General features: G+C 44.7%; 1 protein-coding gene across 2 annotated transcripts in view; it reads right to left on the bottom strand.

The window, feature by feature from the left end:
• HPGD (15-hydroxyprostaglandin dehydrogenase) overlaps positions 1 to 22,760 on the bottom strand; it is a 132,120-nt gene extending 109,360 nt beyond the window's left edge. The window contains exon 1 of one of the 2 annotated variants that reach the window (XM_075347196.1): positions 22,537 to 22,760. In XM_075347196.1, coding sequence (XP_075203311.1) covers positions 22,537 to 22,629 — 93 coding nt within the window. In that variant the 5' untranslated portion in view covers positions 22,630 to 22,760. The remainder of the gene's footprint in view (positions 1 to 22,536) is intronic. The other variant, XM_075347195.1, reaches the window with a different exon arrangement.
• Between the last annotated feature and the right edge of the window lie 1,654 nt (positions 22,761 to 24,414).

Here is a 24,414-nt window from a genome sequence, read left to right as displayed (position 1 = left end):
CAAAGATCTCGATCTTGGTCTCATCAGACCAGAGAACCTTGAACCAGTCTGTCTCAGAGTCCTCCAAGTGATCATGAGCAAACTGTAGACAAGCCTTGACATGACGCTTTGAAAGTAAAGGTACCTTACGGGCTCGTCTGGAACGGAGACCATTGCGGTGGAGTACGTTACTTATGGTATTGACTGAAACCAATGTCCCCACTGCCATGAGATCTTCCCGGAGCTCCTTCCTTGTTGTCCTTGGGTTAGCCTTGACTCTTCGGACAAGCCTGGCCTCGGCACGGGAGGAAACTTTCAAAGGCAGTCCAGGCCGTGGAAGGCTAACAGTAGTTCCATAAGCCTTCCACTTCCGGATGATGCTCCCAACAGTGGAGACAGGTAGGCCCAAATCCTTGAAAAGGGTTTTGTACCCCTTGCCAGCCTTGTGACCCTCCACGATCTTGTCTCAGATGGCCTTGGAATGCTCCTTTGTCTTTCCCATGTTGACCATGTATGAGTGCTGTTCACAAGTTTGGGGAGGGTCTTAATTAGTCAGAAAAGGCTGGAAAAAGAGATAATTAATCCAAACATGTGAAGCTCATTGTTCTTTGTGCCTGAAATACTTCTTAATACTTTAGGGGAACCAAACAGAATTCTGGTGGTTTGAGGGGTTGAATAATAAATGACCCTCTGAATAAACTTTTCTCAATTTAAAAAAAATAAAAATAAAAAAGAAATAACATTCTTTTTTGCTGCAGTGCATTTCACACTTCCAGGCTGATCTACAGTCCAAATGTCACAATGCCAAGTTAATTCCGAATGTGTAAACCTGCTAAATCTGCAGGGGGTTGAATACTACTTGTAGGCACTGTAGATATAATTGAGATATATATATCTCAATTATATCTATCTATCTATCATCTATCCCTCTATATAGCTATTTATCTATCCTTCTATCTATCTATCTATCCTTCTATCTCTCCTTCTATCTATCCTTCTATCTATCTATCCTTCTATCTATCTATCTATCTATCTATCCATCTATCCTTCTATCTATCTATCAATTATATCTATCAATCCTTCTATCTATCCTTCTATCAATTATATCTATCTATCAATTTATATCTATCTATCCCTCTATCTATCCTTCTATCTATCTATCCATCTAGTTATTATCTATCATCCATCCATCCCTCTATCATCCATCCATCCATCCCTCTATCATCCATCATCCCTCTATCATCCATCCCTCCCTCTATCATCCCTCTATCATCCATCCATCCCTCCCTCTATCTATCATCCCTCTATCATCCATCCATCCCTCTATCATCCCTCTATAATCCATCCCTCTATCATCCATTCATCTTTGCAGCTGAATAATCTGCTTCTGGTTTCTCAAGAGCAATATAGAGGTCAAGATAACTAAAACTGCCTATGCTTTTCAATATAGGCAGTAGGTCAGTGGTAGAGCTGCTGCCTATACAATCAATGAGCTTTCATAGTTCACGGGTTCGAGTCCTGGCCGCTCCGATAATACAGAGCTGATGATAATTTAATTTAATTTATTCACTGCACTGAGGGGAGGAGCCGGGACATCAGATGTGAGCCACGGGAGTGCGGGACACACCTCTAAAATCATCGGGGCAGTCCTGCAGAATCCGGGATGGTTGGAAGGTATGTTATGAGTATTTGGTAAGTTTTTTACCTCAATATTTGTAAGCCAAAATCAGGAGAGGAACAATCAGAGGAAAAGTACAATAGAAACGTTTCTACATTTTTTACTCACTCCTCATTTTGGCTTACAAATAGGGTACTTTCCCACGATCAGTGTGTATTGAGTTTTTAAGGCTGCAGAATTTCTGCACCAATTCCATACCTTTGTCCATTGGTCCATTGTCTTGGTGGAAGGTGAACCTCCATCCCAGTCTTAAATCACTGACAGACTGAAACAGATTTTGCTCAAGAATATCCCTGTATTTTGCATCATCCATCTTCTCTTCAACTTGGACCATTTTCCCTGTCCCTGCTGCTGATAAACATCCCCACAGCTGTCATGCTTGCTGAGTGTAACATGCATGGCAAGGTGCATTCAGACCCATGTGCGTTTGATGCACAACAAAAAAACACAAGAAAAGGGGGGCACCAGAGACACAAAAAGCCCTGGTGAGAGGGGTTGGCGGGCACCTGCAGCTGTCCTTCCTCTTCTCACCAGTCCCTATACCGTCTCCACAACTGTTGCCAAACAGGAACCTGAGACCTTCGGAAGCCTGACTAGTGAGGGGCAGGTGGGGTTCACTAGACATCACTGCTACTGTACTGCCCTGAGAGGGGCCCGGCCGCATCCTCCGCTTGCTCGGGCCGAGCCGCTCAAGGTCTGGGCTCGGGTGGTTGGTGGCACGAGCGCCTCCGGACCGGGGGCCACGTCGCTCTTGTTAAGGGGAGTAGGCGGTGGGAGGATGGTGGTCGTGTAACGGGTCATGACCCCACCCACGGGTCGTGGTGACGGGAGAAGCACCACCGCTGCGGCTGAAGTAATGGCGGGCTCGTCCAGGATCGGTGTTGCAGCCGCAGCCGAGATGTTGGCCCCTCCGTGGGTAGGGGCGGTGTGTCCCGGGGCCCGGTGGGGGACTGGGGTGACTGGAAGGGTCGGGGGTTCTTGTTGTCGGGGTGCAGGGCGCTGTGCCGCGGTGTAGTGTGTCGTGCCCGGATGGCACTGGTGTACTCATGATTAATTCACACTGAGTCACTGGTAAACCAAAGTTCGGTAGTGGTCGGTCCCCGCGGCCGGCTGCTGATGTCCCCTGTGGGGTTGATGGTGGCCACTTTTCCCGTGCACCTCTGGATGTTTGTGTTTCGGCCCCCCTGCCTAAGCAGTGGTAGGCTGCTCCCCGGCGTTGAGCTGCCGGAGGAGCCCTCGGTTGCCCGGAGGCGCTGGCCCGTCGTGTATTTGGCCTTTGGCGGTGGCGCTCACCCGGTCTCGGTGGTCTTTTGCCTTCTTTCGGGACTTTGATTTTGGATGAACCCGTGAGGTCCGGCCAGCAATCAGTCAATTCGCCTATTCTCAGTGGCTTCTAAGCTAGGACGGGATCTGAGTACCCTTCTTTCTGGTGCTCTGGTACACGTTTGACTCCCCGGTTCGGTACCGGCGGGCCACAACTCAGGCCCGGTCCGTACGGTTCTGCCGGTTGCTGTACCGGTACTCCTGCATACGGCCACCACCCTCTGCCTGCCTGACGTTATCTAAGGGGCCCAGGCTCCTACCCGGGTCCCTGACAGTTTCTCTCCTGTTTCACCTTCTGTCACTGTCGCTCTCTAAACTGTTCTAACTCCTTGAACTTCCTGCCCCAGGACAGTAGTCTCCTCAGTGGGTGTGTCTTTCCACCTGACTCCGCCCACCTGGTGTGCTCTACTTGCCCTGGGGGAGGCATCAGGTCTCCCATTCGGGTGACATGTGTGTGACCTCACAGGGGGTGGGGGTGTGTGTGTATGTGGCTGTTGTAATTACCTGTGACCCCTGGGGTCCAGGACGTCACACTACACTAGCACACGAGGGAACTAAATACAAAAAGGGGGGAAAAACGACCAAAAGGATATAGCCCGAGAGCAGAAAACTTCTACTGCACATCTACTTAATCGAGGAATGTCATGGGAACCGCTAGACTTTGTCAGACCTGGGAACTTTGCGTTCAAATCAATTAGTGATTATTGAAAGTGTTTTGTTTTTATTTGTCTCTTTTTCTGTCTTTCTTGTTTCCATGTGTGGACTATGATGGATTGCTTGGACTATTGCAAAAAAGATTTATTTATATACATATAAAATGGTGAGCCATGGAAAGTGTTTTTTTCAAATAAAATATTTTTGTGTGTGTTTTTTTTTTTACTTACTGGGTTAGTAATAGGGGTTTCATTCCAATGCATTGCTAATGCCAGGACTAGACAGCTGACATCAACCCCAAAAACCATTACCCTGGCTACCACTATACCAGTGTAATCGGGAACAGAAAAAGCAAAGTACCAGAATTAGCACATCTAATGTGATGCGCTACTTCTGGGATGGCTGCTGGCTGGTATTTTTAGGCCAGGGAGGGACCAATTACCTTGGACCTTCACAGGCTGATAATTAGCCCACAGCTGTCTGCTTTACCTTGGCTGGTTTATAAAAATAAGGGGGACCCCATGTCGTTTTTGTATTTATTTATTAGGTTAAACCAGGCGCTATAGGGTCCAAGTGAATAATATGTAGGGGGTTGTGACATTATATAGCTGCAGGACATCTTTCCCTATCTAATCGAATGTATTTCTATGATCTATCTAGCTAAATCTTTTTTTGTGTGTGTGTGTCTGTAAGACCTAAGGGTACCTTCACACTTAGCGATGCAGCAGCGATCCGACCAGCGATCTGACCTGGTCAGGATCGCTGCTGCATCGCTACATGGTCGCTGGTGAGCTGTCAAACAGGCAGATCTCACCAGCGACCAGTGAACAGCCCCCAGCCAGCAGCGACGTGCAAGCGACGCTGCGCTTGCACGGAGCCGCCGTCTGGAAGCTGCGGAGACTGGTAACTAAGGTAAACATCGGGTATGGTTACCCGATGTTTACATTAGTTACCAGCGCACACCGCTTAGCTGTGTGTGCAGGGAGCAGGGAGCCGCGCACACTGAGCGCTGGCTCCTTGCTCTCCTAGCTACAGTACACATCGGGTTAATTAACCCGATGTGTACTGCAACTACATGTGCAGAGAGCAGGGAGCCGCGCACACTGCTTAGCGCTGGCTCCTTGCTCTCCTAGCTGCTGTACACATCGGGTTAATTAACCCGATGTGTACAGCAGCTACATGTGCAGAGAGCCGGAGCCAGCAGCACAGGCAGCGTTAGAGCTGCAGAGGCTGGTAACTAAGGTAAATATCGGGTAACCACCTTGGTTACCCGATGTTTATCTTGGTTACAGCTTACCTCAGCTGTCAGACGCCGGCTCCTGCTCCCTGCTCGCTTCATTTGTCGCTCTCTCGCTGTCACACACAGCGATCTGTGTGTCACAGTGGGAGAGCGCCTTTGAAGAAAACGAACCAGGGCTGTGTGTAACGAGCAGCGATCTCGCAGCAGGGGCCAGATCGCTGCTCATTGTCACACACAGCGAGATCGCTAATGAGGTCACTGCTGCGTCACAAAAAGCGTGACTCAGCAGCGATCTCGGCAGTGAGCTCGCTGTGTGTGAAGCACCCCTAAGACATGGCATGAAAATTGGTGAGAGTGGAATACGATAAAACATCACATTCCACTCAGACCAATATTACTCTATGTGCCAGCAACCATGAGCGATAATTTTCTCAGCCCTAATTGGACCAGAAAACAGTCACAGCATGCTGCGCGTGCAATGCGATCCTCTTCTCTCACACCCATTCAAGTCTATGGGGAGAGAGAAACATCGCACTGCACTCACATTACACCGGTGTAATGCGAGTGCAGAGCAAGAATGGCAATAGACGGCAACGGAGGAGAGAGATAAATCCCTCCCTCTCCTCCTCAGCGCTGGCCCTCCACTCCTCAGTGCTGGCCTGGCCCTCCTCAGCGCCGGCCTGACCCCCGCAGCTGTAGTCCGATTGCACGGTCGGACCTCAGTCGTAGTGACACGCGCATGACACTCGCCTCACACTTTCCTGCCAGCGTGAGCCGAGTGTGATGCGAGGATCGCAGTAGTCCCCGTGTGGCCTCGGCCTAAATGTGTTTGCATGTATTGGGACATTGAACTCTTTGCTTTAGACAACTTCCTGTTTGTTCTGCTGTCTGTGCTACAACCAACTTTATTAATACCTAATATGTTTTCTTTTGATGCGTATTTTGATGCATTTTGCCTATGGATTTTCTGCATCTAATGCAAGTCTATGGAGAAATTCTGCACTGAAACAAGATAAATTGACGTGGTGTAGCTTGGAAAAATGCACCTGAGGTGAGTTTACGCAGCATAAAGAAGAAGTAGATTTCTATTAATACCATCCACTTTGCTTGTAACGTAAAATCATGCATTTTTGAAATAGTGAAAACGCATAGCATTGAAAACACGAGTAACACTTATGGGCACATGACCATACTAAGATAGCAACCTTTCTCTTATGGCACAAAAAATTTAAAATGTAACTTTTAATAGATCCTCTACAATTGTGATCAGTACTCAAACACATATATTAACAAACACATAAAAGGTTTGGCCCCTCCTGTCTATACAGAGGATATGTGCAAACCAAAACTATATCTGGACTGCCACCGTTATAACAATAGGACTTATCTCACCTCATTCAATGGTGCCACTAACAATAAAGTCCACTGCTTAATAGAAAAAACGGATTTGTTTCACCAGATCTCATAGATGCCGCTTTTCAGTCGTTAGGGTCCAAGAAATCTCATAGTGGAACCCCTTAAAATTAGATGTACCTCCCAACGCATTTCGTTCAGGAAAAACTCTTCAGGGGAGTCATAAATACAGCAAATCCCTTTCAGCTCTCATAACACATGAGCCTGTTATTTGCATCACTTGCTGAAACAAACATACAGGATAACAATAAGTATCAGCATGTCAGCCATTGAATCACATCTTCATATGTAAGAAAACTCACCAATTTAGCATAGACTCAACACAGAGTCAAATTGTGGCATACCCAATTCAGGTCCTCTAAAATATGGACCTACATCTGAATAACATGGTGAAAGAAATGTGCAAGTTCACAATCACTATCAGCACGTCAGATCCTTTTACACATACACTCCCCCTTACCCTGGCGTGTGACGTAATTTCCGCCCACCCGATCACATGACAATGGCCGGGTGTACCATGACGCGGTTACCATGGCGATACGTGCCGCCGGGTCACGCCATCTGACGTTGTTTCCGCCCACTCGGTCACATGGCAACAGCCAGGTAACCGCGTCATAGCATTTGTGCGGTTACCATAGCAGTGCACGCCGCCCTCTCTCTAAAAAGTTATGTGACATAACGTCACACGTCCAGAAACCGATTCTTTATCTTATATAGAAAGGAACAGCGTCACTCTGTTTAACTAAATGCGCAACCAAAACATACCAACGTCCTATCCAAAGGTAAATATACAGGAGGGCATTCTCATATTTTGTACAAACAAGAAACTACAATAAGAACTGATTGCAATTTGGAACCTGCTCCCGCTCAAACAAGTCGGTTTAACCAATGTTTATCACAAACAGTTTTCAGGTGACTGCCTATTGTGCCAAACACAGATCCTAGCCATATCACCAATTAGTCTAGGATAAACTCCTGGGGAACAATGACACCATAATTAAAAGTATATCACCCAGATACATGGTGATTTCACTAATAGTTCCATGATTATCATTAAACTCAAAAGGCCAGTTTTACAAAAGAACTCAAAAATGATAAATTTTAAAATTAAAATAAATAATAAATTTTTTTTCTTATCTTAGAGGGATTCCAGTAGTGCATTGATCATCACAAACCTTCCATACCTTCATTACACAATCAATTATCAAAAGGATAACAATCAGAGCTCACCATAGAAAGTAAACCAATATTATAGAATAGAAGAGGCTATCCTTGCCCTAAGACACTAGCTAATAAATGCTAGCCCTACCTATCACGTGGGGGACGGCGCCATAAGATAGAACAGTGCATGGGCGCCCCCACTCGGCCGACGTCTAGCCCTCCTTGCTAAGATTCACCTACACCACCATTAAATAAAGGATGCGAAAGAAAGCTCCTCATTCAACCCGTTAGAGTAAAGGGTCTTCAACCAATATATCCATTTTGATTCCTGTTGCAATAACCTCCTATCCCAATTTCCTCCTCTAGGTAGAGGTTTAATACGATCAATGCCCTGGAACATGACAACAGTGGAATCCTCATTATGTACACTATTTACATGCCTTGCTAATGGCGTATCATTATTCAATCTGATGTCTCTAAGATACTCTCCAATCCGTCATCTTAGTTCTCTCCGAGTCTTACCTACGTATTCTAATTTACGTATACAAGTTGCCTTATATATTACACCCTGCGTTCTACTGTTTATGAGGGACCGGATATCATATTCCTTCTTGGTTACCTGGCTTAGAAGTTTTTTACCAACAACAATCGAATTACAGGCAATGCAATCACTACACTTGTAGCAACCCCTCAATGTTGGAACAGCACTAAAGGGATTACTTGGAGCGAGGTAGCTGTGAACCAGCCGGTCCTTCAGCGATCTCACTCTCTTATATGTAATGGACGGTCTGTCCGCAAGTAATCCTCCTATATCACCATCCATTTTTAGTATGGGCCAGTATTTTTCAAGGATTTTTTTCACATCCTCCGCTCCGTTATTAAAGGTTGTTATGAATCTTATCACATCCTTATTGTCATCCCTTGCCATTTTTTTGGGGGGGGTACAACAGGTCTGTTCTCTTGACCTTCTTAACATCGGCAGCCGCCTTCTTCACCACTTCCCTTGGATATCCTCTTTCTAAAAATCTCCTCTCTAGATCCTCTGACTGATTCCTGAAATGCATCTCATCAGAACAGTTCCTTCGTATTCTAGCGAACTGTCCTTTCGGAATGCCTCTCTTAAGGCTCAAAGGATGACTGTTTTCCCATTTAAGTAACAAATTTGTCGAAGTGGGCTTACGATAGGTACTTGTCATGAGATTACTATTTGAGTCTTTCTCAATCGTCAGATTTGGAAAGGATAGCTTCGATCTATCCATTTCAAATGTAAAAAAGAGGCCTAAATCATTTGTATTCAGATCTTTCATGAACCTTCTTAATTCATTTTCACTGCCTTTCCACACCACAAAAATATCATCAATGAATCTGTACCAGATTCCGATGTTCCCATTAACAGATTCACGATCTTCTCTGAAGACCACTGTTTCCTCCCACCAGCCCAGGAGTAGATTTGCATAGGATGGGGCACATGGACTCCCCATCGCTGTACCCCTGAGCTGGTGGAAGGTGTGGCCATCAAAGGAAAAGATATTGTGTGTCAGGCAAAATTTGAGAATATCCAAAACGAAGCTAGTGTGCTCTTCACATTGCACCCCCCTGGTTTTCAAGAAGTATTTGGCTGCCATCAATCCCAAATCAAGGCATATGGATGAATACAAAGATTCAACATCAATTCTAACCAGGAACGTCTCTTCCTCAAAGGTAAGCCCTTCCAACTTTTTCAGCATGTCAGTTGTATCTGATAAGTACGATCCCAAACCGACAACAAATGGCTTCAAGATGTCATACAAATAGACCCCCAGATTCTGTGGTAAATTATCAACACCAGATATTATAGGTCTACCCTTCAAGGGATCAACACCTTTATGCAATTTGGGCAGGCTATAAAATGTAGCCATAACCGGATGCTTTGGAAAAAGCAAATCAAATTCAGACTAAGAGGGATCTGCAAGACTTTAGAGAGAATAAGATCTATCATTTCACTCAACCACGCTTTGTTAAACCTAGCGAGACCGATTGCTCAACAACGGATTCTGATATGTCTGACTCAGAGGGGAGGAATTCAGGAGCAAGAGGTAGGAAGAAAAATAATTTAGGGAATGGTAGAGGTAGATTCAATCAACCCTACCAGAACAGCCATTTTTTAGAGCCAAGGGAGTATTTCCTCAGGATCCGAACAAATCGAGGGGGATATCAAAATCAAGATCCTCTGGATATCAACAAGTAGTTAACCTTTCAACTATATTGACTGCCACAGAGATAAGTGTATTAAGTTAGGGGTGCTTCACACACAGCGAGCTCGCTGCCGAGATCGCTGCTGAGTCACGCTTTTTGTGACGCAGCAGTAACCTCATTAGCGATCTCGCTGTGTGTGACACTGAGCAGCGATCTGGCCCCTGCTGCGAGATCGCTGCTCGTTACACACAGCCCTGGTTCGTTTTCTTCAAAGGCGCTCTCCCGCTGTGACACACAGATCGCTGTGTGTGACAGCGAGAGAGCGACAAATGAAGCGAGCAGGGAGCAGGAGCCGGCGTCTGGCAGCTGCGGAGGCTGGTAACTAAGATAAACATCGGGTAACCAAGGTGGTTACCCGATATTTACCTTAGTTACCAGCCTCCGCAGCTCTCACGCTGCCTGTGCTGCCGGCTCCGGCTCTCTGCACATGTAGCTGCATTACACATTGGGTTAATTAACCCGATGTGTACTGTAGCTAGGAGAGCAAGGAGCCAGCGCTCAGTGTGTGCGGCTCCCTGCTCCCTGCACACACAGCTAAGCGGTGTGTGCTGGTAACTAATGTAAACATCGGGTAACCATACCCGATGTTTACATTAGTTACCAGTGTCCGCAGCTTCCAGACGCCGGCTCCGTGCAAGCGCAGCGCCGCTTGCACGTCGCTGCTGGCTGGGGGCTGTTCACTGGTCGCTGGTGAGATCTGCCTGTTTGACAGCTCACCAGCGACCATGTAGCGATGCAGCAGCGATCCTGACCAGGTCAGATCGCTGGTCGGATCGCTGCTGCATCGCTAAAGTGTGAAGGTACCCTAAGGGTCTTTCATTTGTACCTATAACAGATTACAATGACTTCGAAAGTGTCAAGGATCTTAATCTCTTCATTAGAAAATTGAAGTGGAAGAAATATTTCATTAGAGCCAACAAGAAAACATGTGCTGATCTGGGAATTTCAGATGACATCCTTGAGGATGTCCTACTCTTATATAATTTGGATGTGATGGGACCTGATTTGACTGGTCATGGACCCTTCACGGATTTAAAGTTGTAGAGCACAAGGATGCCACCAGCCCAGGGTGACCTCAGTGCGATTGATGTGTTCTGTAATCTTGTGTCTCATGAATTGGAAGAATTAAAACCTAATCACAAGGTAAAATTTAATTTGACTAGGGAGGAGATGGGGAGCCTTGACACTTTGGGAAGGGCAACAGACATCATTATCAAGCAATCTGATAAGGGGGGAATACTGTTGTGATGGATCGTGAGAAATATTTGGAAATGTATTATAACATTTTAGGGGACCAAAACAGGTACACCAAGTTGAGGTCCAATCCATCACAACAGTATTCGAAGGAATTAAAATCGATCCTTGTGATCGCCCTCGATAAAAATCTAATAAGCAAGTATGAATTTGATTTCCTTTTTCCAAAGCATCTGGTTATGGCTACATTTTATAGCCTGCCCAAATTGCATAAAGGTGTTGATCCCTTGAAGGGTAGACCTATAATATCTGGTGTTGATAATTTAACACAGGATCTGGGAGTCTATTTGGATGACATCTTGAAGCCATTTGTTGTCGGTTTGGGATCGTACCTATCAGATACAACTAACCTGCTGAAAAAGTTGGAAGGACTTACCTTTGAGGAAGAGACGTTCCAGGTTGGAATTGATATTGAATCTTTGTATTCATCCATATGCCATGATTTGGGATTGACGGCAGCCAAATAATTCTTGAAAACCAGGGGGGTGCAATGTGAAGAGCACACTAGCTTCGTTTTGGATATTCTCAAATTTTGCCTGACACGCAATATCTTTTCCTTTGATGGCCACACCTTCCACCAGCTCAGGGGTACAGCGATGGGGAGGCCATGTGCCCCATACTATGCAAATCCACTCCTGGGCTGGTGGGAGGAAAAAGTGGTCTTCAGAAAAGATCGTGAATCTGTTAATGGGAACATCGGAATCTGGTACAGATTCATTGATGATATTTTTGTGGTGTGAAAAGGCAGTGAAAATGAATTAAGATGGTTCATGAAAGATCTGAATACAAACGATTTAGGCCTCTTTTTTACATTTGAAATGGATAGAACGAAGCTATCCTTTCTAAATCTGACAATTGAGAAAGACTCAAATGGTAATCTGATGACAAGTACCTATCGTAAGCCCACTTCGACAAATTCGTTACTTAAATGGGAAAGCAGTCATCCTTTGAGCCTTAAGAGAGGCATTCCGAAAGGACAGTTCGCTAGAATACGAAGGAACTGTTCTGATGAGATGCATTTCAGGAATCAGTCAGAGGATCTAGAGAGGAGATTTTTAGAAAGAGGATATCCAAGGGAAGTGGTGAAGAAAGCGGCTGCCGATGTTAAGAAGGTCAAGAGAACAGACCTGTTGTACCCCCCCAAAAAAATGGCAAGGGATGACAATAAGGATGTGTTAAGATTCATAATAACCTTTAATAACAGAGCGGAGGATGTGAAAAAATCCTTGAAAAATACTGGCCCATACTAAAAATGGATGGTGATATAGGAGGATTACTTGCGGACAGACCGTCCATTACATATAAGAGAGTGAGATCGCTGAAGGAACGGCTGGTTCACAGCTACCTTGCTCCAAGTAATCCCTTTAGTGCTGTTCCAACGTTAAGGGGTTGCTACAAGTGTAGTGGTTGCATTGCCTGTAATTCGGTTGTTGTTGGTAAAAAATTTCTAAGCCAGGTAACCAAGAAGGAATATGATATCCGGTCCCTCATAAACCATAGAACGCAGGGTGTAATATATAAGGCAACTTGTATATGTAAATTAGAATATGTAGGTAAGACTCAGAGAGAACTATGACGACGGATTGGAGAGCATCTTAGAGACATCAGATTGAATAATGATACGCCATTAGCAAGGCATGTAAATAGTGTACATAATGGGGATTCCACTGTTGTCATGTTCCAGGGCATTGATCGTATTAAACCTCTACCTAGAGGAGGAAATTGGGATAGGAGGTTATTGCAACAGGAATCAAAATGGATATATTGGTTGAAGACCCTTTACCCTAACGGGTTGAATGAGGAACTTTCTTTCGCACCCTTTATTTAGTGGTGCTGTAGGTGAATCTTAGCAAGGAGAGCTAGACGTCGGCCGAGTGAGGGCGCCCATGCACCGTTCTATCTTATGGCGCCGACCCCCATGTGATAGGTAGGGCTAGCATTTATTACCTAGTGTCTTAGGGCAAGGATAGCCTCTTCTATTCTATTATATTGGTTTACTTTCTATGGTGAGCTCTGATTGTTATCCTTTGATAATTGAATGTGTAATGAAGGTATTGAAGGTTTTTTATGATCAATGTACTACTGGAATCCCTCTAAGATAAGAAAAAAATTTATCATTTTTGAGTTCTTTTGTAAAACTGGCCTTTTGAGTCTAATGATAATCATGGAACTATTAGTGAAACCACCATGTATCTGGGTGATATACTTTTAATTATGGGGTCATTGTTCCCCAGGAGTTTATCCTAGACTAATTGGTGATATGGCTAGGATCTGTGTTTGGCACAATAGGCAGTCACCTGAAAACTGTTTGTGATAAACATTGGTTAAACCGACTTGTTTGAGCGGGAGCAGGTTCCAAATTACAATCAGTTCTTATTGTAGTTTCTTGTTTGTACAAAATATGAGAATGCCCTCCTGTATATTTACCTTTGGATAGGACGTTGGTATGTTTTGGTCGCGTATTTAGTTAAACAGAGTGACGCTGTTCCTTTCTATATAAGATAAAGAATCGGTTTCTGGACGTGTGACGTTATGTCACATGACTTATTAGAAAGAGGGCGGCGTGCACTGCTATGGTAACCGCACAAATGCTATGACACGGTTACCTGGCTGTTGCCATGTGACCGAGTGGGCGGAAACAATGTCAGATGGCGTGACCCGGCGGCACGTATCGCCATGGTAACCGCCTAAACATTATGACGCGGTACACCCCGCCATTGTCATGTGATCGGGTGGGCGGAAACGACGTCACACGCCAGGGTAAGGGGGAACATTTAAACTCTGGCATTATGCGGTGGCTCTTTGATAGAGCGAGAAGCATGGCCGCTCCTGCCACGTGGCGAGTTCCCAATAGAGTGTATGTGTAAAAGGATCTGACGTGCTGATATTGATTGTGAACTTGCACATTTCTTTCAGCATGTTTTGAAATGTAGGTCCATATTTTAGAGGACCTGAATTGGGTATGCCACAATTTGACTCTGTGTTGAGTCTATGCTAAATTGGTGAGTTTTCTTACATATGAAGATGTGATTCAATGGCTGACATGCTGACACTTATTGTTATCCTGTATGTTTGTTTCAGCATGTGATGCAAATAACAGGCTCATGTGTTATGAGAGCTGAAAGGGATTTCCTGTATTTATGACTCCCCTGAAGAGTTTTTCCTGAACGAAATGTGTTGGGAGGTACATCTAATTTTAAGGGGTTCCACTATGAGATTTCTTGGACTCTAATGATTGAAAAGCGGCATCTATGAGATCTGGTGAGACAAATCCGTTTTTTCTATTAAGCAGTGGACTTTATTGTTAGTGGCATCATTGAATGAGGTGAGATAAGTCCTATTGTTATAACGGTGGCAGTCCAGATATAGTTTTGGTTTGCACATATCATCTGTATAGACAGGAGGGGCCAAACCTTTTATGTTTTTGTTAATATATGTGTTTGAGTACTGATCACAATTTTAGAGGATCTATTAAAAGTTAAATTTTAAATTTTTTCTGCCATAAGAGAAAGGTTGCTATCTTATTATTTGACATTTGAAATTTACCCAGTGGCTATTTGCACATGACCATACCGAGGAAAAATATTCACCAAATAATCAACTTGTGCACAAGGCCTAAACTAATGTCCTTAGTAACCCTGAACCAAAATTCAGATCTCTCTACAGAATTACTGGGGAAAAGCAGAGCGTCCCAGGATTTTCCACTTTGCAGTTTGTAGCTGTAGTTGTGCAAGCATATTGCATGAGGATGAGGGTCCAATAACCTGAAAGAACCTATCTGAATGAACTGCATGGACTTGTGATTGTCTTAAAATAATTAATTAATGTGCTCACATCCCCACATAACAGATAGACATAGAAAAGTTCACTATATATGCAGGAGCAGTATTTTTGAGACTAGAACAATTTGCAATCAGCTGTAGACAATGTTACCAATATTGATTGTGGTTGCTGAGATCACATAATTCACAAATCCAGAGTTGCTGAGGTCATTATAAAGTACATTTAGTAACAGAAGACTTGCGGATGTCATTCCATTGTTACTAGATAACCAGTGTAAAGGCCCAGTCACACTAAACAACTTACCAGTGATCCCAACAACGATACAACCTGATAGGGATCGCTGGTAAGTTGCTAGGAGGTTGCTGGTGAGAGATCACACAGTCAGACGCTCCAGCGATCCCACCAGCAACCTGACCTGGCAGGGATCGCTGGAGCATCGCTACACGGGTTGCTGGTGAGCTGTCACCAGCAACCAGTGACCAGCCCCCAGCCAGCAGCGACGCACTGAAGCGATGCTGCGCTTGGTAAGTAAGGTAAATATCGGGTAACCAACCCGATATTTACCTTGGTTACCAGCGCACGCAGCTACACGTGCACAGAGCAGGGAGCAGCGCACACCGCTTAGCGCTGGCTCCCTGCTCTCCTAGTTACAGCACACATTTGTTTAATTACCCGATGTGTGCTGTCGCTACATGTGCAGAGAGCAGGGAGCAGCGCACACTGCTTAGCGCTGGCTACCTGCTCTCCTAGCTACAGTAAACATCGGGTTAATTACCCGATGTGTACTCTGCTACACGTGCAAGGAGCAGGAGCCGGCACTGACAGTGAGAGCGGCGGAGGCTGGTAACGAAGGTAAATATCGGGTAATCAAGGACAGGGCTTGATTCTTGGTTCACAGCGGGAGAGCAACAACTAAAAAATGGCCCAGGCCATTCAGCAACAACCAACGACCTCACAGCAGGGGCCAGGTTGTTGCTGGATGTCACACACAGCAACATCACTAGAAACATCGCTGCTACGTCACAAAAGTTGTTTGTTAGCAGCGATGTTGCTATCGATGTTGCTTAGTGTGACGGGGCCTTAATTCCACCGCTGAAATGATACCATCACAAGGTCAATACAGAATACAATGCAGAACACTGAAGAAAATCTTTATGTGCATGACTAGCTGGCCATACACATTAGATGTCTATCGCCAAATGATACTTTGGCCAGCTGTTTGTCCGACAGCCATCTCAGCCCACTCTGCCACGTACATGAATGCTCGTTTGGTCAAGAGTTCTCTATGAGAAATATGCCAACTAACATGTTGGCTGACAGCTTATCTCCAAGAGATCAATGTGATCGACAGTCCAAAGTCGGACATACACAATCGATATTTCTCCCAACGATCAATCGGCTATTGTCCAGATATACATTCGCCCGTCAATATAGGTGAGTTAATTTGAATTTAGATACAAGAGAATTTGGCACACCAAGAGAACCAGGTGTGCCAAGTTCTCTTGTATCTAATGACGGTTTTGAACCCTTCTTGAGCACACATAATTCCAAGTGTACCATAAACCTTATTCTACTTATGAATTTGAATTTAGCCTAATATGTAAGGGGCCTTTACATTACACTAGTATACAATGGTTAAAGTCAGCAAAGATCATTCTATTGCTGATCACTATAAAATAAATACAAATCTGAAAATACTTAAAGCCCTACTCCAGCATTTCTTTTTATTTCACTCCTGGAGTGGTGCTTTAAATGTAATTCCCCTGCCGCTTGTCTAATACTACCCTTACAGCATCTTCCTCTGTTTCCAGCGTCACTACGGTGGGTCTCCAGCAGTTTGTGACCTTCCGGCAGCTCCAGTATTTCATGAAGTGCGCCGGAGGTCGCAACTCAATACAACGCTATGAGACCCTCGTTCTTGCTCTCATAGATTTGTACTGAGTGCTTGTGACATAACGTTTGACTTCCGGCCAGAAGTTACGGGTACAAGATGGCACCGCAGGACTGGAGCGGGGCTGAAAAAGGATGAAAGAACCAGAGGGTGAGCATAATACCGGGGGAAGGACTTAAAGCACAACTCAAAACACTTAAAAAAAAAACCTGCAGGAATGGTGCTTTCACTAAGATTATTGGAAAGGTGAGAAGTATAGTTATTTCTACCATGTATACTTCCTGCTTGTTGAACACCTGTCATTAAGCTATTACCTGTAATTGTGTACTATTCCAAAACATGTAAATCTTTTAATGAGAACGTAGCTGCTGTCCACGGACTGAGCTGGCAATTTGCATTCCAAATAACAATGTTGTTGTTGCCAAATAGATGACAAAAGACAATTGCTAATCTTCATCTTATTCTGTTTCCTTATATACTGTATCTCTCTGCTGAATAGTAAAAAAGTACCCTGACCATGAAAGTATCAGAAGAGTAAGAATCACTGAGTCTTACATGTTGTGACGGGATCCTTCTCCCATGTCACACAATCAACAGAGTGAGAGATGGCTGTACAATCCAAAGAACATTTATTCCAAGCATGTCAAATGGTTCATAACATAATCCACAAAACAGAGGGTAAAATTAGTCCAGAAACACAAATATAGTCCAGCGATAAATGTTCAGGTCTGTCTGAGGAGTCCCAGCTTCTCTCAGAGGATCAATCCTTCTCTCTTCAAGTTCTCAAAACAGACTGCCTGAATCTCCCAGGTAAGCAGAGAGTTTACAGTGGGTGGACTCTAGGCCCACCTACCCCCACACCCAGGGATGGAAGTGCCTCAAGAGGCTATAACCTTGCACTATAGGGGGTGATTACTTACAAACAATACAATGTTCACAGAAGCGGTACAAATAATGGATAGTGAACCAAGCATAAAATAGGAATCTGTACAGCAAGATACACCTCCCCCCATATCCCACCATCACACATGTCCTCACTATTACGTAATGTGTGTCGCTGCCGGGTACACACGTTGTGTGTTAGTCTATGTTCACACAGAGCATCTTTTATTGCGTTTTTGGTGCATTTTTGAAGTCACAAAGATGCACATAAATGCATGCATTGCCTTCTCCCAGCAAAGACCATGAGATTTCTATTTTGCGGTCTACACAATGCATCTTTTTCTTTTTTCAATTCTTTTTGCGCTTTTCCAGCATATTTGAGCCCTTCCAGTCAATAGATTTGCTTTAAAAACGCATTGGGCAAAATGCGGTAAAAACACGTCAAAAACGCGTGAATTTTTTTTATGCGCTTGCATTTTTTGTGCGTTTTTTTGGGCCAAAAATGCTGCATTTTTGTGGTTAGAAAAGATGCACTATGTGAACATAGCCTTATACTAGTTTTTCAGATAGGTAAGTGCACGGGAGAATCAAAACTCATTTTAAATTCCTGAATATAACATTTTGAGTTTATAGAAGGAATATCCCCTTTAGGATTGCCATGTAAAAACCAGCGAGAGACACAAACTGCAAAGAAGCAGCTGGAGCAGAGAGAAAATGCGGGTTTTGCAGCACTGATCCATTACCTGAATGGAGTAACCAGCACACGTAGTACAACCGGGATGAAGGAAACAGAGGAGGCATCAGTGCTGGTTATGTGCCACAGTGACTAGAAACAGCTGATCACTGCAGTTGTTGAATCTCTGACATCCCATACTGATGGCCAATTTTAAGGATAATTCATTAATATTCTCAACCATGACAACTAATAAACCATACATTACCAATTGTACAAAACTATGGCTAGACCTTTTTTCTTAGGCTACTTTCACACTGCGTTTTGCCTTACAATTAGTGGTCCCGTCGGGGCATCCATCCAAACCGCCCCTCCCCGCAAAACGTGTTTCGGAAGCATGCGTCGACCGGGCCATTGACTGTAATGGAGCAGACTATGCTAGTGTGTGCTCTGTTTTGTACCATTTTCAGGCATATATTTTCTGCAGGCGTACATGAAAACTACTCCCAACATCCCCATCATCTTTATTGACACCTTGGGGCCACGAAGACGGGCAAGGGCAACTGTGACATCCCCAAACCACCACCACAGGCCCGGTGAAGAGTACAACTCCTGGCCCTGTTGGCACGTCAGAGGCACTGGGGAATAATAAGGCTGGTTTCACACTGCGTTATTACCTACGTTCATTGGTCCCGTCGGAGCTTCCGTCCGAATCGCCCCACAAAACATGTATCGGACGCATGCACTGACGGAGCCACTGACTATAATGGAGCAGACAGAGTCAGCATGTGCTCGGTTTTGCACCATTTTCGGGCGTTTACGTAGCAGACTGTCTGAGTGTCCGCCTGCAGAAAGTGTATTCGCCCCAAAATGGTGCAAGACAGAGCACACAGTGACTCCGTCTGCTCCATTTTAATCAATGGCCCCGTTGGCACCTGCATCCGAAACCCGTTTTGCAGGAGGATTCGGACGGAGGCACCGACAGGACCAGTGAATGTAGGTAATTATATTCCCAGTGCCTCCATCAGTATGCTTTGTTTTTTTTTGTTTTTTTTAAAGAAAGCCAAATTAAAGAGCCCAGACTATAATGGATACCTTCATTTTCTGTACACAATTGTGAATGTAATCCTTTGTGACTATCTGAGCTTGCTGATTGCATTATGTCAATAGCAGTTTTCAGCACTCTATTGTTTTCCAATTAACTACTTACTTCTAGACAGTCAATGTCTGGAGGAGGGCAGATAAGTAGCTATACCAAGCTATCAATCCGAGAGCTCTGAGCAAACTTATTGCAGAAAGTTCTGTGTGTCCTAAGGCCCCTTTCACATTGCGTTTTACCTTCCGCTCACAGGTCCCGTCGGAGCATCCGTCCGAACCACCCCTCCCCCACTCTGCAAAGCGTGTTCCAGACGCATGCGCCCGACAGGGCCATTCACTTCTATGGAGCGCACTGCGTTAGTGTGTGCTCTGTTTTGTGCCATTTTTTGCACATATACGTTTCTGCAGACGGACACCCGAACGTAGTCCACCTCCGACGGGACCTGTGAGCGGAAGGTAAAACGCAATGTGAAAGGGGCCTTATTTCTCCTTCACACATTGTATCAGTTTTTTCAGACACCACATGTCTCCATTATAACCTATGGTGATCTTCACCTGTCCGTGCTTTCACATGGACCACAAGTCACTTGAAAACACACGAAGACATGTCAGATTTTTTCCAGTAGCACTGGTCTATTGGTCTGTGAAAAACACGTACAGTACACAGATGCCATCCATGTGCCATTTATGTACTATACATTAAACACTGCAAATTATAAAGGGGGCTTTACACGCAATGATATCGCTAACGATATGTTGTCAGGGTCACGGAATTTGTGACGCACATCCGGCCTCGTTAGCGACGTCATTGCGTGTGACACCTATGAGCGAGTGTTGACAATCAGAAATACTCACCTAATCGTTGATCATTGACACGTCGCTCATTTCCCAAAAATCATTGCTGGTGCTGGACGCAGGTTGTTCATCCTTCCTGAGGCAGCACACATCGCTACGTGTGACACCCCGGGAATGACGAACAACAATGTACCTGCGTCCTGCCGGCAACGAGGTGGGCGTGTCGTTAATGCGGCTGGTTTCTGCCCCTCTGCTTCTATTGGCGGGCCGCTGTGTGACGTCGCTGTGACGGCGCACGAACCTCCCTCTTAAAAAAGAGGATGCTCACCGCCCACAGCGACGTCGCTAGGAAGGTAAGTCCGTGTGAAGGGTCCTAGCGATATTGTGTGCCACGGGCAGCGATTTGCCCGTGACGCACAAACGTCGGGGGCGGGTGCTTTCGATAGCGACATCGCTGCGTGTAAAGCTTCCTTTAGAGAAGCTTTGTCATTTATTTAGCTAATGATTCACCTATTAAAACCACTGATGACAGTGATGGTAAAAATGGACACACGGATGCCACAGTGATGACACTGATCCAAAACACAGATGACACCGGCAACATTGTTTTCCATATGTGTTTATACACGTGTAGGAGGCGGTAGACTGAGGCTCGCAGGAATCCATGAGCTGAGCCGGGTATGAGCTGCGGTACATGATCGTGTCCAAACACAACTGTATTGGGAAATGCAATGAAGATACATTTCCTATTATTCGCTGAACTGTGCAACTTCTCCGTCCATCCATCTACACTTTATCCTGCCTGTAACCTGAAACTCTGAAGCTTGCACAGATATTTGGGACAATGTCATGGGGGGGGGACAATTTCCTACAATTCTCACATAAATTGGCAATGAGCTGATTGATGGACTCATGTTTTTAAAGGCCGTTCTATTTTCACAATTGAATGAAACTTCCTTTTTAAAACATGATCCTGCCAATCTGGCCCTCATCCATCCTGGTCTTCCAAATTATGTGAACTATTTATCAACAATGGTGAATGTAACCAGATCGTGGAGATGCAGATTAGTGTTTTATTCCCTGCTCTTACGGTAATATATATTGTACTAGACATGGGGCAGGCATTCTGTTCTGCCAGAAGAGTTTAATCACAACAATGAAAGATTGAATTACATGGCTCGCCAGCTGGTGAGGAACTACAAGTCTCAGCCAGCACCCTCCACATTGAATATGTTCCTCTCCAGCTGTAAAGATTCCACATGCAAAGAAAGTAAACATCTCCGCACTGAAATTTCAGAGAAGATAGAAAAGCCTCTGGTGGGAACTTCTACATTCTGCAGCTCCTCACAGGTTCTGGAATTTTAAGTGTCAGTAATCATGGCTGAGAGGGGAAATACTGCACAGGTCTCCCATCTCATAAGGAACCACAAGTCTCATCCATTCTGAGAAGGAATCTAGAGCTGCTCAGCTGGGGGACTACAAGTCTCAGCAATGAACTCTTAAAGGAATCTGTAACTACTCACCTGAGGGACTACAAGTCTCAGCAATGAACTCTGAGAGGGAATCTATAGGTACACACACACTTATGGAACTAAAAGTCTCATCAATTCTGAGAGGGAATCCAGAGCTGCTCACCTGAAGGACCACAAGTCTCAGTAATGATCCCTGCTAGGGAATCTATAGCTGCACACTACAAGTCTCATCAATGAAGTCAGAACTCTATCGATCTCCAACTTCGTGAACTACAAGTGTCAGTGACAAACTCCTAGAAAGTACATCCAGCCGGTCATCCTGATCAGCTGTGCTATGTACTGTCCATCAGCTAGAAAGCCAGAGAGCAGGGGCAACTCTCCCTTATGTGGAACTACAAAGCTCAGCAGTGACCCCCTCATTGGGTATAGGTCTCATCAGTAATCTCTACATTTCTAGAGGAACTACAAGGCTCAGCAGTGGCCCACTCATTGGGTATAGCTGTCTTCAGTAGCTCTACATTTCTAAAGGAACTATAAAGCTCAATAGTGACCTCTCATTGGGTATAACCGTCATCAGTAGCTCTGAATTTCTAGAGGAACTACAAGGCTCAGCAGTGACCCCCTCATTGGGTATAACCGTCATCAGGAGCTCTGAATTTCTAGAGGAACTACAAGGCTCAGCAGTGACCCCTTCATTGGGTATAGCTGTCATCAATCAGTAGCTCTAAATCTCTAGAGGAACTAGAAAGCTCAGCAGTGACCCCCTCATTGGGTATAGGTCTCATCAGCAGCTCTGAATCTCTTGAGGAACTATAAGGCTCAGCAGTGACCCCTCATTGGTTATAGATCTCATCAGTAGCTCTGAATCCTCAGAGGAACTACAAGGCTCAGATACGCAGGATAGTTCTGAAACTGCTGGACGTGTGAGCTGAGCCCCGGACTGCTGATACTGGAGGGTCCCAGTCAGTGGCGATCAGTCCCTGTATAGCAGGGGTATGCACTCACCGCTGCTCCCTTGCTCAGAAGTTCCTCCACCATCGCCCTGCCGATCCCCTGTGCGGCTCCAGTGACCAGTGCCACCTTCCCATTGGCATACATGATGTCTGCAGATGCGTGTGCTGAGCTCCTTCCAGTGCTGTGCCTGAGCAGTCCTGCTGTCACCTCCTCCCAGCCTGGATCAATGTGTCTCCCAGCTCTGCTACAGCCACTCTTATCTCTCTCCTTTCCTTCCCTTCAATCTTTTTTACAAGTGGGAGGAACAAGTGCTGAGTGCAGATTATAGGTAACTGGCTGTGTTCAGACTATCATACCTGCCCTTTAACTCTTGAGTTACCGGAGAGTAGTTTAACAAGCATGACTGATGCTTATTAGATTATTACTGTCTATATATCTATCTATCTATCTATCTATCTATCTATCTATCTATTTATCTTCCTCTCCTTTTCTCTCTCTTTTCTTTTTTCTTACCTGTTTTCTTTTTTTCATCATTCTAAATCTATCTCACTCTCCTTTTTCTCTTTCCTTTTCTTTCTTTTCTTTACTTGACATTCTTTCTTCTTTTCTATTTCTTTACTTACTTTTAGTAGCTCTCTTTTTTCTCCTTCATCTATCAGTCTATCAATCGATCCATCCATCCATCCTCCTTGTATTCATACTTTCTTTCTTCCTTTTCTTTTTTTCTATCTTTCTTTCTTTCTTTCTTTCCTCATATATTTATTTATGTGTTGATATATGTATATAAAGATTTGATATGTATAAACTTTGATACATCCTTTTTGTATACGGTGGCTCAGTGGTTAGCACCTGCAGCCTTGCAGCGCTGGGGTCTGGGTTCAAATCCCACCAAGGACACCATCTGCAAGGAGTTTGAATGTTCTCCCTGTGCTTAGGCTATGTGCGCACTAGTGCGTTTTACCCGCGGATTTACCCGCGGATTTGCCGCGGAAATTTCTTGAGAAATGTCTGCAATCTTTGTGCAGACATTTCCCAGCAAATCCTATGGTAAAAAAAAATAGCTGTGCGCACTGGTGCGGATTTTTCTCAAGAAATTTCCTTGAGAAGAATTTCTCGAGAAAATTTCTTGAGAAAATGAACATGTCCATTATTTCCGCAGGTACCCTGCGGATTTCGGCAGTACAGACTGCAAAAATCCGCAGGGAACCACCCTCGGGAAAATCGCGGCAATTCCGCGGCTATTCCGCGGCTAATCCGCGGCAAATCCGCATGCGGATTTGGTGCGGATTTTTTCCGGAGGTCCGGAAATCTTTCACTCCCAGAAGTTTCTCAAGAAATTTTCTTGAGAAACTTCTCATTTCTAGTGCGCACATAGCCTTACGTGGGTTTCCTCTGGTTTCCTCCCACACTCCAAAGACATACAGATAGGGACTCTAGACTGTGAGCCCTAATGGGGACAGTGTTGGCAATGTATGTAAAGCGCTGTGGAATTAATAGCGCTATATAAATGAATAAAATTATTATTATTATTGTATACAGTACTTTGCCCTCATGTCCTTGCTCTCAGCCTTTCACCCCACATGAAAGAAGTCACTGGTTCACCACACCTCAGGGAATTCCAGTCATATTTCTACATTTGTCCCAGGATGGTCATGTAATTCTGGTATACCACAGTAGATAGGTATCTTTGCATCCCAGGGCCTGGTAAAACTGTCAGGCAGTTGTGATTAAATACACAGGGAGATTATGGTTATCATTCACAAAACCAATTCTTTTGTTTACCCATATCACACCTGTTGTAGCAAACTGGGAATAGCCATAAATGGCAGAATACAATCAGGATGGACACATTATAGTCTGTGACTAAAATGTAGATTAAAAAATAGCCCAAGAGATACGCAGCACCTATAGAGCTCAGGACACCTAGAG

The sequence above is a fragment of the Anomaloglossus baeobatrachus genome, chromosome 1 (genome assembly GCF_048569485.1).
Source record: "Anomaloglossus baeobatrachus isolate aAnoBae1 chromosome 1, aAnoBae1.hap1, whole genome shotgun sequence".
Lineage (NCBI taxonomy): Eukaryota > Metazoa > Chordata > Amphibia > Anura > Aromobatidae > Anomaloglossus > Anomaloglossus baeobatrachus.
Note: the sequence above shows the minus strand (reverse complement) of the source record. Positions and strands in the feature narration are given on the sequence as shown.